Raw genomic sequence first — 18,611 nt, 5'->3', positions numbered from 1 at the left:
ATATTTACATTTACATTTATGCATTTGGCAGACGCTTTTATCCAAAGCCACTTACATTGCATTCAAGGTAGGCTACACATTTTTACATTTTGTCAGTTCATATGGGGAGCGCGGGGCACAACCTAACGCGGGGCTAGTTGTAACACGCTTGTTTTAAATACTTCCGCACATGCTAGGATGACGAAACTTGGTGTATTTACTAGTTGCCATATCAACACTATATATATATAAAAAAATCCAAAATTATTTATTTTTTGACATTTATTAAACCATAGCAAAAGTAAATTTCTTACTTAAGTTAATTTTTCATCTCTATTTTTTGTGTTTATTTAAAATAAGACAAATCTGATATTTTTTAAATCTCCAAGATGTTAAATAACCCAGTTGTGCAGGCGAGGGCATGTTGTAACACTGCGTTACAATGTGCCCCTATTAGAAATATGCTATTATATTCTATACTTTTATTAATTTTATTGAGAAAACGTGAGAAAAAGGTGAATAAAGACTGAGAGTCAATGTTCAGAAATTACTAATTATTTATTTGTTTTGAACTATGTTGTATAGCTGTGTTTTCCTGTGTTCGTAGTCAAAACTCAAAAATTAGTTTATATTTAATTATTAAAAATTGTCATTATTTTATATGAAAAAGTTTTTTAATTGTGTTTTATTTAGAAAATATTTTAGTTTGTTTTGTATATATTTTTTATTAGATCAGATAACATTTTAAGCTGTCATATGGTCATGTTACAATGTGCCCCACACATGTTACAATGTACCCTACCTATGGGGCATGTTGTCACATTTGACTTCCATTCTTTCGGGGTATATCAAGAAAAAAGTATATACTGTATTGATAAAACAAAAACACATAATTGTAGTAGACATGTGGGAAATTAATGTGGAAAAAAATAAATTCTCTGAACCATAAGTAGATACACAAACTGAGAAAGTCAAAAAGTGTTACTTTGTGCCCCGCTCTCCCCTACTTAGTCTGTTGATTTGCGACGGCCTATTGTTGCAGACACTCCGCTTTATTTATTTATTTAGCCTTTTTATATGGTTGTGATGAGCGCCGAGCGAGCCGCTGACTGTGCTGCCGGTTGCGGGCGGCCAATCCGCCAAAAGGCGGCCGCATCTCCGCTTTATTTATTTATTTAGCCTTTTTATATGGTTGTGCGCCACAAGTTGTGATTGCGCCAATAGGCGGCCGCTTCCTCGCTTTATTTAGCCTATTTATTTGTTTGTGATGCGGCCACAACAAGTGATGAGACCAGGCGGCCGCAGTGGCATTTGCCCACATTGCCCAATGGCCAGTCCGTCACTGATAGGAGACTTATCTTAAATTGGTTAGTATTGTCAGAAACACTGTAGTTTATGAAAATAAGTAGAAATGATGAAGATACAATTATGGCTAGAATTGCTTACAGATTCAGAGAGAATTGAGCTTATTGTTCAAGACATCACTTAGAGGATTTAAAGGAAGGCTGAAGGTGCCTTCATCAGGTCTCGTCAGGACAAACACTTACAGTTGCTGGTTGCTTCTCTCTGCCAAATGCTAAATTATTACACTGTTTAAGTAGTCAAGCTTAAGCACGCCTTACTATTCACCAGAGCGTTAACAACTGTTAACAACCGTGAACTAACGAGAACAAACGCGACTTAAGCACGATTTTTTTTTCCTTGTAACAACAACTGTGCGAAGATTAAATGAGAAAAGACGTTCCTCCTGTTACTGATTGCTTATGCAAAATGAAACCCACTATGATCAACTCACCTTAAAGGCTCCCTACCTGTGGCCCTCCTTCACAAAACTTAAAATCTATCACAGTTTTATCATTGGTAGAATATAAAATATTTTTAATACAAGCATTTCAGTCAAATATAATTTGTGCTATATGTCAAACGTTTAACCTGCTGGGGGGAAATCAACCAGTGGCAACTGTTTAAAAATAGCCCAACTCCGCTGGAAAAATGCAGACTTGGCAACCCTGATTTTAACTGTTACACCAAAGTAAAAGAAATGGAAAATTACTGCTTCATAACACCGTCATCTGCCATTAAAAACCTTGAGATGGAGACATTCACAACTTAAGATAACAAAGCATATAATGTTAAGATTAAACAGCAACATAAAAATCATATAAAATTAAAAGTAATAAGAAACTGAAACTCTCTTGATGTCACACAATAATGCGTCCTCCTCCTCCTTGGTTTGAAGTCTGTAAGTTTGCTCCAAACCACATCCTTTGTTCAAGTGTTGTTCCAGTCTGCAGTCTGAGCATGGTTTAATTTTCATAACTTTTGTCTATAGCAGCTGGATGGAGGGGTGTTCATTTTGCTCTTTATTTTATTGAACTAAAATAACAAATGAATAACCTTGCATTTTTTTTTTAAAGAATCTTTTCCACCTTCAACATGGCACAGAGTCTACAAAAGAGAGGTAACACTTTCGTTTTGACTTGTTTACTTGACTTTTTTTGATGGAAGGTAAAATGAAGATTACATTTTATTTTGATGTTTGAGTTTTTGAAAACTGATTAGCAGATATAATGCATCACGGATTACACCACTGGTGCAGATTTTAGATTATATTTACAGTTATCCTTACACCACAAATGCATTAAAACATTACCTGGTTTTATTCTCTTTGTAACAGATGGAACATTTTCAGATGAAGCAAAACAATCCACAGAATCCATTAAAAGACTTAGATTCATTGTGATTGGAAGCAATGACGCTCTCATAAAAGAAGCTTGTGATAAAATTCTTAAAGGGACACTTCACCCATTTGCATTAAGCTTTGCATTGTTAGAAACCCAGTCATTCTATTGAATGGTCGTGCAACACTCTCTCATTTTCCCCTGAGATTGGAGAAATCTGTTATTTACCTCTTACACTTCCTCCTACAATGACGCAAAAATCGTCATTTTGCGTCATTGTAGGAGGAAGTGTAAGAGGGGGGGATTTCTGTTGAGACTACAGACACTAGTTCCTCATCTTTCCCAGGGGGCGGGACCCGCTCACACTACAGACCTATTACAGATCAGTGGGTGGGACTTTACGCTCTGAAACTGAAAGCAATATCCTCCATCTTGTTTGAAGCTAAGCTAACAGGCGCTGTGGAGACAGATGTACAGTTATGACAATAGCGGAGGAGAGTGCTCAATATGATATAGACTAGAGGAAGAGGATTTCGGAAGTCTGATGCTTGAATCAGGTGTTTGTGGCTACCTTTACAAGCCGCATTATAGCGAAGAGCAGCCGAGGCAGAAGACCTGCCTGCCGCGGACGAGGAGCCCGGACTGGCTCGAGTTAGGGCGGACTGGTGGCGCCGGTGATCTCACAATGCAGCTACGAACCGCTATGAACACAGAGATAGAGTCCGTCTGCGGCAAAGAATTTCAACGATGACAATTTCTCCTGGACGAAATCTCTGAATCAGACGAGGACACGGACGTTTGTGTTGAGAACTATCCTAGTTTCGCACCGCATATGTTCTGACTGAACATCCAGGTACCATGCAATAATTCACCTTTTCGAAAGAAATACAAACGAGGAGTAATGCACTAATGAGTTCGCCAACTAACTAGACATTTTGTGTGAATGTGAAATTAATTTCAAGCTCTGGTGGTAGCTAGCCTTGTAGACGGAAGAGTGATTTCTCTTATAGGCAGATATGCGCTTTCTGGATTAGTGGGAGTGGCTTGCGGAGCTGTGCAATGTGGTGCATTGTGGGAGTTGTTGTCTTTCATACAAATGCGTCCTGAAGTTATTTTTTGTCTTTTCTCGGTCACGAAGGCACCAAATTCAAAATTTCTTTTACATTTCGACTACATATATGACCCACTTTAAATAAAAAGCAATGTTCAAATGGGTGAAATGCCCCTTTAAGTCAAAAGATAGACCTGATACCACTAAACAGGGGACGTGTGAGTTAAGAGAGGCTTGTGTCGGCGGACGGCATGTCTCTGTAGTAAAAACAGATGCTTATAGGCTGGAAAACATGAAAACATACTCCCCCTTCAGCGATAGCGTCAGGTCTATGAAAAGGGACATGGAGGTTTATTACTCATTGGTCTTTCCTGGGCCTCATGCTTTTCTGTTAGTGCTTGGAGATGTGCGTAACTCTGGTAAAGAGCATTACATTTTAAAAGCCCTCAGTGAAGTGTTTGGGCAGGAAGCATTAGACTACTGTAAGGTGTTATTTATGCATGATTACACAGACAGGGAAATAGGCAAGAACCATTGTGTCAGAAAGTGTGGAAAAAGGTTCCACGTTTTAAAAGAAAATGAGGACAGTGTCTTAAAGTTATTAAATGACACTGCTGGGACAAAACGGAGAAATGCGAACTTTTTTACAAAGGATCTTGAATTTCTGGACAAAGCAGAAACCTCTTTTAAGAAAGAATTCGATGCTGAATATGAGGAGAGGGAGATCAGACTGAGAGGAGATTTGGCAGAAATGAAAACAACAGAGGAAAATCTAAGAACTAAAATTACAGAAATGGAAAAACAGAATTCCAAAAACGGGAGAGAATTACAAGATCTGCGAAAAGAAGTGGATGCTCATAGAGCCAGGGAGAATGAGTTAAGTGGGGAATTACATGATTCCAGAAGCAGAGAGAATCAGTTAAGTCAACAGATAGATGCCCTCAAAAAGGAAAAACACGAACTAAAAGAAGAGTTGTACGCCCTCAGGTATTATAAGAGACAGATGAATGTAGGACTGACTGCTTCCAATGAAACAGAGAGTCAGCTGAAGTCTGAATATGAGGAGCTTCAAAGAGCACTGCAGCTCAAAGGCAGTGAGAAAAAGCTAGAAAAGAAGTTAGAGCAGAACAGATTACAGGAGCAAAAAGAAGTCCAGGCTCCATCGCAAGAAGAGCACGACAGGCCGAGAACTTCGGCTAGAAGAGAGGAACTGGATGAGGGAGAGAGAGAACTGCTGCAGACAGTCACTGGATCACAGCATGGCCATCATATCTCAACAGCAGTTACTCCCCCTAGTGGTAAGTATTTTCACCATCTGTTATCTGATAGTGATGGGCGCTTTCGAAACCTTTATAAGGCTTGTTTAGGATGCGCCTTGCCTCGCCTGAAATGTATGCGAGAGTAAGCGCTGCAGTGAGAGGAGGAGTGAAAAAAGTGCAGGCAAGACGGACAGTTCTCTCTTCTCGCAGTGGATCTGACACCTGTGAGATCAAAGACGGATATCGCGGGATTCAGGCTCGTGCACAGTGTTGCTAATAAACTGGATGCAATTTAAGTTCTGTTGATTTTATTTGAAAATAATTATATGAGCATTAAGCTGTGTCGTCGAGCAAGTCGTTTCCCATCATGCTTTTGATCAGTGCAGTCAGTGGAGAGCAACCAGGGGGCACTGTTTCATAAAATACTGAAGCTTCCCCGGGCGCCGCCATTGATTAGCAGACCGAGAACAGATTGATTTGGCAGCGAATAACTTTACATCTGAGGCGTTTAAAGACTCCATTTGTCCATTATTAATTTCTAAAGAAACACGACAATGTATAAAATGCTCCATTATCTTGTAGCTTACGTTATGGCCCCGTAGAAGCAGTTTTTGTAAAAATCTACGTCATCAAGCTCAGTTTGAGTCTGTGCAGTACGCTCGACCCCCAGGAAGTGAGAGCTTCTAATTGACTTCACTTTTCTCCGTTGAAACATACGGGGTCGCTGTGTCCAGTTTATATACTGTCTATGACTCGGACACATTTCTAACCGGCATGCATCTCGTGCTGATCACCGGTGATCAGTTCTGCGCAGATTTTGCTCATCTCAAACAAGCCTATTGTTACGTCACGTCACGTCATACTGTTTAAATTCCGAAATGATCTTGATATGTGAAACCCATGAACAAATGTCTAATGGTTTTAACCTTAACTGATCTCGGGTCAGTTTTATCATGCAAGTTACATTTAATAAATTTGAATTGACATTTTTTTTATAATATAAAAACAAAAAAAAACAAGCACTACAAATGAATAAAATAAGACAAATTATAGCCTAAAAGCCCTTCACATTTAATTGCATTTAATCATTAGGCTACATATTTTAAACTTTCATGAAAACATTTTGAATTGACTGCGAAGTAATTGTTTGGCTAAAATTGATTAGAAGTTTCGAAAAACTTTTCCTCATAAATAGTCAAGCATCCTGATTAAACTCCTGTAGCCTTTTACGATTTTTCATTCCACTAAAGAGATCTGTACTTGTGTAAAATAAAAATCACACATCCGAAGGCCCTATTATTACAGAGGCCATCAAAAAAGAGAAGTTCAGTCCCTTATAATTGTGCAGTGTAGCAGCATAATACGGTTATCAGTCATGTATCTGAGAGGTTAATCAGGGTTGACAACTGTCATTCATTTGGCTTCAAGGCTCTTTCATGCTCTCACTCCACCCACATGCATCTCTCGATTAAGATAAAATAATAAATAGCTACAGCATGAGCTAACGTTGCCATCTAGCATTTTTAGGTGGTATACCCTTAGCATCTCAGCAATCACATCTCAACATCATCTATCTACTGACAACAAACACATACAATATTGACTTCTTCAAGTATTCTTCAACACTACATCTAATGTTTTAGCATTTTAAACCCAGCCAACCTCTTGTCAAATCGTTTGCTTGTAAAGTGTGTTTGTGCATCTTTCTTTACAATAAAGGACACTCGCTCTCATATTTTCTATTGAGACTTTTTATGGCTTAAGTGTCCAGATACTTCCAAATAAGTTTTTAGTTTTTAATATGTTCTTTTGATTCATAGTGTCAGAACAGAAGACAAAAGGCAAAACCAAATATCAAGAAGACTCTGGATCACTTGAAGGATTAAAACCTGTGAGAAAAAACAGCATGAAATTAGATCCACCTGATAGTAATTATTTTGTGGATTTGTAAAATATTACTATCCTTGTGGCATTTGGTTCCCTTAACATCATAGAGAATACACACACACACACACACACACACACACACACACACACACACACACACACACACACACACACTCCTGTGTTATGCGTCACCATATCTGCTTTAGACAAACATCCACTGAAACCACTCAATCATATAAATAGCAGTCACAACAAGAGAAACAAAAAACATTTTTTTTTATTAAATTAAAAAATGACATAAATCAATAATAAAATGAATAAATGATTGAATGATAAATTATGTAAATTAAAATGACAACTACATAACTGACTAATGATTTTAAATTGTCATATGATTAAATTCAATAAAAAAGGAAAAGAAAACACAACACAACACAAATTGCTCTCTTGAAGTAACACACACACACACACACACGTTGCTACAGGTAAGAATCCTTACATCTTTACTGTATGTGAACTCAAGATGTCATTGTGTTTTTATCTACAGTGTCTGAACCCCAACCTCTGAGTGAAAGAGAATGTGAGATGGAAAGAAAAGCAATCAAAGGTGAAGAAGTGAAACCTGCAAGACAGAGCAGCATTCAAGATCCACCCAACCGTAAGCATTACACAAACATCAAGTAAGATCAATAACGGAAAATGCTGTCGGGTTAACCTCAGAAAATACATTCTTTAGCTGTAGTTCCAATACAATTGAAAACCCATTCTATTAATTCTGAAAAGCTACCGTAATCAATTTGCAAACTGTTTCCTTTAAACATTGAATATTTTTTGGCCCCAAAAACTATTGGAATACTTTGGTAACTCTCATAAATCTGCATTTTAAACCCAGAAAACCTCCCTTTGTCAAATGTTTTGCTTGGAAAGTATGTTTCTTTCTTTACAATAAATGACAATCATTTTCATATTTTATGTCCAATAGAATGACATTCAGACATTTCATGGCTTAAGTGTCCAAATGAATATGATGTTCTTTTTAATCATAGTGTCTGAAGACAAAGACAACCCTCAAGAAGACACTAGATACCTTGAGTTTGAAGGATTGGAACTTGTGAGAGAAAACAGCAAGAAATCAGATCCACCTGATGGTAACAATTTTTTTGTGGATTTGTAGAAAACATGAATTAATTATGAGGCTTTTAGCCTTTTATTTGACTCCTTAGATGTGATACCTAAAACTACACACCTGTCTCTTCCTCTTAGTATCTGAAAGTGATCTGCATATGAGTGTACTATAATTCCCCCCCCCCCCACCCCCCAGAAGCCTTTTTTCCCCTTGGTCGAACATTATTAAAGTTAGAGCTAGAGATATCAGCCGGATGGCTTAGTGCAGGCACTAATGGATCCAAGGCTGTATCTCGTAAATTACCCCACTAATAATGCCCAGAATGGACCAAACTTCTACAGTCGTACAAATAGGTTCTGTTCTCATAAAACGAGGCATTGGAAAGTTTGTAAGTACATCAGGAGTTTATTTAAATAACACTTGCCTGACGGCTCATGCTACCGCTAACCCGGACGTCGAGGTCACTTCGGTGATTTGGGAAAAGCCCATAAAAGTCGTGGCAGAAAGCGATGCATAAGGATGTAGTGTAATGGCACCCAGTTCCAGGAATGCACTAATATTTGGTTGGTACCAGTTTGCAACAATTAATAGTTAACACTAAGTTGTCAAAACTTCAGAAAAAATAATAATTCGTCGTTACACTACATCCTTATGCATCGCTTTCTGCAGGACTTTTACGGGCTTTTCCCAAATCACTGAAGTGATGTCGACGTCCGGGTTAGCGGTAGCATTAGCCGTCAGGCAAGTGTTATTTAAATAAACTCCTGATGTACTTACAAACTTTCCAATGTCTTGTTTTATGAGTACAGAACCTATTTGTAAGACTGTAGAAGTTTGGTCCATTCTGGGCATTATTAGTGCAGTAATTTACGAGATACAGCCTTGGATCCATTAGCGCCTGCAGTAAGCCATTCGGCTGCTATCTCTAAATAGCTCTAACTTTAATAATGTTCAAGGGAAAAAAGCTTCTGGGGGGGTGTTTGGCTCGGTCATGGTGCAAAGGACCCTGGGTTGATTTTACTCCGAACCATCTCTTTAACTCTTTACCCACCAGTTTTCAGAGTTATACTGTAGGGGGCGCTATTACACATCTTCTGAAAGAGTACCGAATCTACAGATTCAAAATCAAGCGAAAAATAATAGAAACGAGTGATAGAAGCATTGTTCTCAAGAATGATAGCTATATATAAACTACATAGGAATGATAATGTTGGAATCACTTTTGGAATTATTTTTTTCCAGCTGATGAACGATAAAAACATTGACAGCCAATCAGAATCCATCCTGCTTTAAAGAGCTTGAGCAATTAAAGTGACAGAAGACTTGGAATAAACAAAATTAACAAAAGAATATTATCCGCTGGTGTGGACGCTAGTTATTGCTATAGTTATCTTGATAGTTTTCGTTCCTGGTGCGAACGGTCCTCAACGTTAGCGAATGAAAAGTTGACCCATAGAGAGGTATAGGACCAGCTTTGTGGGTGTCGATGGAAATGATCTACTTTATATGTTTTGATCATCTTTCTGAATCCAATCCAGGCATAGTCTTTGACAAAAATGCGATTTTGTCATCTTTTTGTTCAAAATGTTTATGTAACTTACCCACACTCAAGTGAAGACGAAAAATATGAATGCATGAAACTAGAATTATTATTATTATTGTTATTATTTTGTTGAAAAGCAGAGGCTCTGTTCCCATTAGACGTCCAGAGAGGAGGAGCTGGACGTCATTTGACTGCAGTGAGCACCACTTATCAAAAATCATTGCATTATTATCAAAAATGCTGGCAGTGGCTGGCAACTTACAAAAAATAAAATGCTGATGGGGAGAGAGTTAAATTGAGTGTTAAGTGATTGTGGGGTGTATTTAATTATATGCTGATAAAATTGTAGTTAGGCCTATGTGAAAGTAAGTGATGTTTTTTCCCTCTCTCTTTACATTCAGTTTCCTGGAATGTAAAGTGCCAATCTCCCTCACACTGAGTTAACATCCAACTGGGAAGCACTTCATCCGCTCTCACATGATGGCACGCAGTGCACGTGTTTTATGAGCTGCAAGACTCAAATTTGTGCTTTAGTAACTGTATTATTAAGTATATTCTTCAGCCAAAACGAATGTGAATGGTTTTGATAATGTTATTGATATTTTATTTCTGTATTTCCTAGTTTTGGCATCAACAGGTTTGTTGATCACAGTTACATTAAAGTTTCTTTAGGGTAAAAACTGTGGTTTAGGGGAGATTCAACACAAAACGAAGGTCAGTGTAGCAACAGACGATATCTTTTAAATCCTTAATGATTATTCATATCATGAGCCTGCACATACAGTATGCGTAACTGTAAATCTTCTCATAGTTTAAAAGCATTATGTGATTCTTTTTGTATAGCCTGTAAATATTTGTATGATTGTACAAACCCCATTTCCAGAAAAGTTGGGACATTTTGTAAAATGCAAAAGAAGCTGTGATTTGTTAATTCTCTTGAACCTTTATTTAACTGACAAAAGTACAAATAAAAGATTTCCAATGTTTTCACTGAACATCTTTTTTGTATTTTGTACAATCAAATTTTGATTTTGATGGCACACTACAAAAAAAGTTGGGACAGAGGCATGCTTACAGTGTCACTTCACCTTTCCTTTTAATTACACTTTTCATTTATATACACGGTACAGTTTATCAGGATCCCTCCACCGCCGTCTATCAACCGGGGAATATTGTGATATTTCTATGTAAAAATGGATGTAAAACACGTCTTTTGGAATAAAAACAAGTAGCCTAATTTGGGTGTCTTGGTCATCTTATTTATTTTCACACAGCCTAAAAGCAACAGAACTTAAATAAGATCCAGTTTATTGCACAGCGCATGATGAGCGTGAAACACGAGATAACCTTCTGCGCAGACTCAGGTCAAGATGTCAGCGCCATATCGGGACACTGGCGGCTTCACGTCTCACCAATGGAAGAGAGCGAAGGGGTGTCGTCCATATTTTTTTACAGTCTGTGGTGGAAACGTGCAGATTAAGGGCCGGTAATATAATAAGATCCCCTTCTTACGTCAGAAGGAGAGCGAAATCTGATCGGCTTATTTTTGGACATGCTTGCAGAGAAAGGCTTACCAAAACAAATTTAGTAGGCTACTACTAATTTGCAGTACTTCTTAATTGCACAATGCACATTTCTTATTAAGACTAAAATGTGTTTTTTTTTTATATCACTATTAGTATGGATGATCTCTGTACAATATCAGTCTTTAACAGCAAGATATGTAGAGTGTACTTGAAGTATACTTGTAGTAGCTCCACTTTAGCACAATCAAATATACTTCAGTCTATCATTAGTTGAACCTCAGCACTATTTCTGGATAACTAAAGTACATTTAGTACAAAATTAGTTGTTCCAGTTTATCAGACTTTAAGTATATCAATTTAGTAAACAGAAAGTACAACTGCAGGGTATTTATATTAAGTACATGAATATGTAAGTGTTTTGTAGTATACTTAGCATAAAATAGGCCTACATGTATTTCAAATACATTTTAGTATATTTATTTTTCGGTTTCCTGGGGCTGTGACTCTGTTGAACTGTCTGCCATCAGATATTATTACCACTTAACACTGCCTTTTTTATCAGCACTTTACACTTTTTTTTTTTAGCATGAGTGGAACATCTTCCAGTGTTCTAATTATTTATTAATATTGTACATTCACTCAACTGTACATATTATTTTTTGCTGTAAATAAAAACACATAGGCCTACACTTTTACATCTGTGTGTAAGTGTATTGATACCATGGTCGTCTGTCTCGATTCTGATTCAGAAACTTATCAACGCTGCCCCAAGAATTGTATTAATAAAATAGCTTCACTAAATTTCTACATTATCTTTCTCAGCAACTAGGGGGTTACATCGCTGGTTTTGAAGTAATTAAACTCACAGCGTCATTGTTAATAGAGAGAGATGCTGAACAGACACAGCTACAAATCTCTCTCTCTCTCGATAATGAATTCTATAAATAAATCCATTCATTCAAATAAATGTAATCTTACACTCTAAAAAATGCTGGGTTGTTTCAACCCATGTTAATATGGACAAACCCAACTGTCGATTTAAATTGTACAATTTGATGTAGTATACTCACTACTTTATAGTTTATTGTTATATTCTGTCTAATAAACTTCCATTGTTTAAAAATATTGATTTATAAAGAAAACATATGTTTTGAGTATCTGAATATTTGTGTGAAGGCTTGTCCATTGACAGTGTACATTAAGTATAAGTTCATATAAGTTCAAAACTGCCAAATGTTACGGAATGAAATGTTGAACCAATGAAGAGGAAACGAGGAGCTCTGGGGGTGTTGATGGACTCGATCTACTCATCTGTGTTTTGATCGTTGTTCTGAATCCCATCCGGATGAAAGTCTTTTGCAAAAATGCAATTTTCTCAGCTTATTGTTTAAAATGTTGCCTTTTTTTTATTGCCCACATTCAAGTGTTGATAAAAAAAATATGCATGAAGCTAAAATAAAATGTTTTTAAAATTGAAATAGTTAAAGGTAAAAATGTAATACCTAAAAGGAGTAGTATACTGCAAAAATAATATATAAACTATAAGTATGATGTTATGTTCACTTAAAGAAAACTTACAAGTGTACTTGCAGTATAAAACTATAACTAGTAGTTCACTGAGAGTAATGTAAAAAGTATTACATGGTGGTAATAAAATGTTCATACTGTAATACTTTTTTCAAAACATAAAATCTTGAGCTCATAATGTAATAAAAAAAAATATATTTTGAAAATATATTACATTATAAACTCACCAAACCATATCATATTTTCATTATTGTAATAGCTTTTAAAACATCTAAATCCAGTATTAAACCTGCAAAATGCAACATTGAAATATTCATGCAATTATTATAATATTTTTCCATGATAAAATCCACCATGATACTACTAGTAAACGTCGTAGATTAAAGGTGCAAAAGGTTGATTTTAATTACCTTTCTTTCTTTCACAAAACCAAACAGTTTTAGCAGGGGTGTGTGGTTTTTTACAACCACTGTACATGATTTTTAACATGCCCTCTGATGTACTTTCAGGCTTTGCTTTGCTGTAAATTGTATTAAAGTGAATACATGTTTGCTTAACTTGTGCTCTGTGCTGCCGTTGGTAAACACACACATGCGCAATCAAACACACACACACACACACACACACACACACACACACACACACACACACACACACACACACACACACACACACACACACACATTTTTAAAATGTACTGTAAAGGAATACCAATGTCTTATGTTAAATAAACATATATGTAATGCTCCAACGTAGTTAAAGACTGAATTTAGATTTTTTAAATGTACTGTAAGGGAATAACTTAATAAATATGACATGTTTTGGTGAGGTTATAATATAATAATTGTATCATAATGTAAAATTTTTTATTACATTATGAGCTCAATATTTTATTACATTTTGAGAAAATTATTACATTATGAACATTTTATTTCAATAATGTAATAGGCTACTTATTACATTATGTGCAGTTTTTACAGTTATTACATTGATGAGTTGCTTGCACCTTTAAACCGAGCTGGACCAAGACAAGCTTTTGTGGTTAAAAAGTATATTAACAATATACAAGTAAGTCAGCAGGCCTAAGTAATGAAAGAAAGAAAGAAAGAAAGAAAGAAAGAAAGAAAGAAAGAAAGAAAGAAAGAAAGAAAGAAAGAAAGAAAGAAAGAAAGAAAGAAAGAAAGAAAGAAAGAAAGAAAGAAAGAAAGAAAGAAAGAAAGAAAGAAAAAGAAGGACCTTCTCATATCAGTGTGTAGCCTATAACAGATAATTCTGTGTCAAAAATCAGGGAAAGACCGGCCATCGGGAGCAGGGGGATTTTCAGGGAAGCCCCACTCCCACGGAGAAAGTACCTGTGCTCCAGATGACCACTCCATCTCTGATCATCACAGACGATCTGTGATTGGACCATCGGTCTCTATAGCCTATAAAGATCAGCACTCCTCGAGATCTGCTTCAGCAGAGAGGCTGACTGCACAGAGAGAGTTTGCTGTGAATTAACACACATAATTTAGCGTATTGTTAACATATAACCATAGATCCAGGCAATTTTGGGGGAATCCTGGTGAGTCAGAAAGAGTATTCCTTACTTTCACTACAGAAGATGAAAACAGATGCTGACTTTTGTTTCGGCATGGATTAATCGATCATTTTTCTAAATATCTGTTTTGTTGTTCTTGTCCAGGTTTTGTTCACAGCACAGGTAAGCAGAATTATTTGTTTCTTTATGTGTTGTGCTTGTTGTTTTTGTCTGTATAATTGTCATTTTGTTTGACGTAGCCTAGGCTTACTTCTCCAATGATCAGAGCTTATAAATTTTTTGACAGAATATGTAAATCTCCAAATGCAAAGTGTCTGTGAAAGTAAAAGAGTAGCAAAACTTGGGAGCATGTAAATGTAAATGGGAGAACATGTACAATTTATATTTGTACTTGTACGCTAAAATGTAGCCTTCACTCACAGCTCCAATGTGAAAATCTGTAGCCTAAAATAAAAATCTGAAATATGAGGAGAGTCTCCACATGAAAGACCCTTGACTGCAGATCAACGTGCTTCTGCATTTCTTTCCAATACGGTAGGAAATTTAATTAAATTAGATGTGGAGGATTTTATCTTTAACAAGATGAATGACAGGTCAGTTTACGTGACATTATTATTATTTTATTTTTTTACAGTCTATGGATGCGTGTAAAAATGTCAGAGAGCAATCGTAGATGCTATGTGATAGTTTGTCCCAAAGCTTGTCTTCTGCTACTACAAACTCAAAAGTATGTACTTTTTCTTCACAAAAAGAGTAGCCTACATACTTTTAGGTCGTAGTAGGCCTATAGGCGAATTGAGACGCAGCACTAGTAGCCTAATATTAAAAGACCAAACGCAGTAAACACCATACAAATATAGCATTATACAGAAAAGCAGATGAGCCCAGAATATGAACGCAACGCATTTAATTACACGTTTCTGAAGTTTTCCTCCTATTCAAAACCAAGGTAACACTTAATGAGGCTTGATGGACCAACAGTTATAAAAAAGAACTAAATTCGCTATAGCCTACATTAGAGACAAAGTAAGATATTTTGAAGAATGCCAGTAACCAAACAGTTGACTGGACCCATTGACTTCCAAAAATACTATGGAAGTCAATGGGTCCAGTTAACTGTTTGGTTACTGACATTAGTCAAAATATCTTTCTTTGTGTTCAGCAGAAGAAAGAAATTCATACAGGTTTGAAATAACTTGAGGGTGAGTATATGATGACATTTTGAACTATCCCTTTAAATGGGTTTGGGAGTTTTTTGTATTTCATAGTTCGGGGAACAGACAGTCACTATGTGAAAGAGGCTCTATGTGATGGGATTTATCTGACCTTGGTGACGTGAGACAGCTAGCAGATGGTCGGTTTATCCAGTCTGTCTGCCTCCTGACCTGAGCCCCAGATTGTCATGTTTGAGCTCTAAGACTATGTGCCATATTACTAGAGAGAAGAGCAGCACCATCCCAGGAGGGATGAATACCATCTCTTTTCAACAGGTCAGGTCTGCCCCAAATTTTTTTTCCAGTTTTCTATGAATTCTATATTATTTTGCGGACACCACTTAGACAGTCAGCCATTGAGTGAGGATAGTCTACTAAGTATCTCATCACTCCTGCGAACAGGAAGGGGGCCAGAGCAAATTACAGTTCAAACACCTCTTTAATATTAATTTTAGTGATCTCCGACTGGCGAAGTCGAACATCATTAGAAGCAACTTGAATAATAATCTTAGAGAATTTACGATTAACATTAACCAGCACTTTTAAATTTGCTTTGATATCAGGCGCTCTGGCTCCTGGCAAACATGTGACTATGGTGGCTGGTGTCTCTATTTTCACGTTCCGTGTAATTGAATCGCCAATAACTAGGGCACAATCATTCTCAGTGGGTGTTTCACTGAGTGGAGAGAACCTGTTTAATGTTGTTATCGGAACGGAGGAGCGGTGTTTTGTCCCGCGACTACAGCGCCTCACCGTCACCCAATTGGCTTTATGCCCAGCTGCACTACTTCCTGAACTTCAGCCAGCTCTTTTGTTTCCTGTCTGCCATTATTGGGCAAACTGATTAATCCAGGTGTGTCTGATTATTGTTACTGAGGTCAGGCACACCTGGATTAATCAGTTTGTCCAATAATGGCAGACAGGAAACAAAGGAGCTGGCTGAAGTTCAGAAAGTAGTGCAGCTGGGCATAAAGCCAATTGCCCTGCTGCACGGGCTCTACAGCCAGAACCGAACCATGTACAGAGTTCACTAAGCTAGTCGCATCCAAAGCAGTATCTAAAGCCCTTGCATGCTTACTATCCTGGATTAAAGTTTGGACGCGTGTCTCTAGTTCTGAAATCTTCTCCGTCAGCCTGACTATCTCTGCATTTATCACATGTAAAGCCCTCGGCACTGACAGAGAAGGCTATACTATACATGTGAAATGAAGCGCAAGTGACAATAATAGAAGAAAACATGACTCACCGTGTTTGTTGACTGATCCTACTCACCACTGTTGTTTGATGGACTCGAAAAAGCGCGAGTGCATGAGAGAAAAAAAGACGGCAAACGGATGGCAGATTAACAGGCTAGTGGAAGGCTAGCGCGGTTTGCGAGCAATAGTGATTTAGATTAAAGGAGAACTCCGGTCAATTTTAACATTGAGTTAACATACAGCTCATACCTGTATTTACATCCTGTTTTCGGTCGAAGTCCAAAGCAGTCGATTGTCGAGTTCACACGCATATGTTTAGTTACCTATGATCACACGCGTGAACTCGACAATCGACTGCTTTGGACTTCGACCGAAAACAGGATGTAAATACAGGTATGTGCGCTGGCTGAAATAACATCACTTTTATTCGTATCTTTCACATCTACTGCAGTCAGATACACCGTGTTCACTCTGAAGGAATCACTCACATTGGCTGTGCACTTGTAATGACACATCAAGGATGTTAAGAGGCTAAAAGCAGGTTTAAAACTTGCCCCATTTTAGTCAATGGGGTGCACATTTTAAAAAGGGGATAACACTGTGTAGGCAACACCGATTTTTGTCGTTGTTCTCTGTACTGACAGCACTCCAAATGTACAAAAAAATGAGCTCAATGTTAAAATTGACCGGAGTTCTCCTTTAAAGCTAGCAAAGTCAGATCAATGTGACAGACAAAATTAGATAATATCAGATATCTGGTTGATGACTATGATATATTTACCAATATAAACAACAAGGAATGATAATAAATAGAGATTCAAAACGGAAAGATATACCGTGGTCACAGTCCACACGGCAGCAAGACAGCAGACTGGAGCAATCGTACATACAATCATATTGATTGTACAAGTTCTCCAATTCACATGTTCTCGAGTTTTGCTACTCTTTTACATTCATACGTTTCCTTTTTTGTTGTATAGTCATACCGTGATTCTCAACGTCACATTCATGCTTTCTTCAAAATAGGGTTTGTTGCAGATTTTGTCGGAAATAACGCTCAGAAGAAAATGGGGGCAGCACCTGTAAGTCGTGTATATTTTTTAATTTGAAAGTTTGGCAAATCTTACATAATTATGCTGCTTATGAACTTTATAAGTAATTTACATTATAAACAAATTGTTGTTTTGATATAGCCTATTAATTATGCTTCTTTCAATTTGGTACTTTAAATGTACATTTGTTCATTAAGCAGATGCTTTATCTGTGTTACAATTATTTTAAAAACTGATGCAATAAAAACTGCATGAAGGCAAATCACATTTTTACAAAACAATTGCAGTGCTTCAGAACAGTTAAAACATGACGCCAAGAGTAAAAAAAAAAAAAAAAACAGAACATAATTTGAACATCTTTGAACATTTGAAGCTGTATGTTTCCAAAGCTAGTGACAGGATGACATTAAGTGGAGAGTCCTGTTAGCTCAACTGTTTCCACACGCTGCGTAGAAAACTGCCTTTTTTGGGAGGTAATTTGGTTGTACAATGCAGTTGTCACTCCTGTAAATTACTGAAATGTGTGTGTACAGGACAGGATTAAACACCAAAAGTTGAATTGACAACTGAATTTATCTGCAATGTGTAAATGGCAGAACTGGGATTCACACCTGTAAATGTGGTTGTTGTCACTCCTAAAACTTAACAGTGTGTCCGTGGCCACAGTGGTCCTGAATCCTGGGAACACACAAACGGATAAAATGCTGAATACACTATTCATTTACAGTAGATAAAAGCATGCTTTCCCAATGAATTAATGAAAATGTAATTCATTCCGGCCGTCTGCCGGAAGCTAGTTATTTTAGTAGATAAAGTTTTAAATATGGATATTTTTCTTACAAGAATGCATCGCTTCACTTCCGAAGGCCTTTATTAACCCCCCGGAGCCGTTTGTGACACTTTTATGATGGATAGATACATTGACTTAAAAAAAATGGTGCCCATTCACTCCCATTATAAAGCTGGGAAGAGCCAGGACACTTTTTAATATAAGTCCGACTGTATTCGTCTGAAAGAAGAATGTCTTATA

The 18,611-nt window shown here is 37.1% G+C and overlaps 2 protein-coding genes across 7 annotated transcripts in view; one reads left to right on the top strand and one right to left on the bottom strand.

The window, feature by feature from the left end:
* LOC308705501 (uncharacterized protein) overlaps positions 1-18,611 on the bottom strand; it is a 67,352-nt gene that overhangs the window by 11,414 nt on the left and 37,327 nt on the right. For 5 of the 6 annotated variants that reach the window (XR_014031923.1, XR_014031924.1, XR_014031925.1 and 2 more), the window contains 2 exons: positions 18,193-18,259; positions 17,612-18,095 (listed from right to left, as the gene is read on the bottom strand). Coding sequence is in view for 2 of the 6 variants with exons in the window: in XM_081390539.1 (XP_081246665.1) it covers positions 18,080-18,095; positions 18,193-18,259 (83 nt within the window). In the remaining 4 variants the exon portion in view is untranslated. Of the gene's footprint in view, positions 1-17,611; positions 18,096-18,192; positions 18,260-18,611 lie in introns of those variants that run through there. The other variant, XR_014031926.1, reaches the window with a different exon arrangement.
* LOC308705636 (uncharacterized protein) lies at positions 2,265-10,762 on the top strand. Its single transcript, XM_081390726.1, has 5 exons — positions 2,265-2,440; positions 2,657-5,009; positions 7,405-7,515; positions 7,904-8,005; positions 9,928-10,762. The coding sequence occupies exons 2-5, from the start codon at positions 3,863-3,865 to the stop codon at positions 9,963-9,965; spliced, it is 1,398 nt and encodes a 465-aa protein (XP_081246852.1). The 5' UTR covers positions 2,265-2,440; positions 2,657-3,862; the 3' UTR covers positions 9,966-10,762.

This window comes from Scardinius erythrophthalmus (genome assembly GCF_964197995.2).
Source record: "Scardinius erythrophthalmus genome assembly, chromosome: 17".
NCBI classification, from domain to species: Eukaryota; Metazoa; Chordata; class Actinopteri; order Cypriniformes; family Leuciscidae; genus Scardinius; species Scardinius erythrophthalmus.
Note: the sequence above shows the minus strand (reverse complement) of the source record. Positions and strands in the feature narration are given on the sequence as shown.

What these genes read in the sequence shown, in the direction of transcription:
- LOC308705636 (XM_081390726.1), top strand. Translation starts at nt 3,863, where the DNA reads ATGTTCAAATGGGTGAAATGCCCCTTTAAGTCAAAAGATAGACCTGAT. An exon ending in AGCAGTTACTCCCCCTAGTG is followed by an intron (nt 5,010 to 7,404) that starts GTAAGTATTTTC and finishes TTTTATCTACAG; the next exon opens with TGTCTGAACCCCAACCTCTG. An exon ending in GAAATCAGATCCACCTGATG is followed by an intron (nt 8,006 to 9,927) that starts GTAACAATTTTT and finishes CTTTACATTCAG; the next exon opens with TTTCCTGGAATGTAAAGTGC.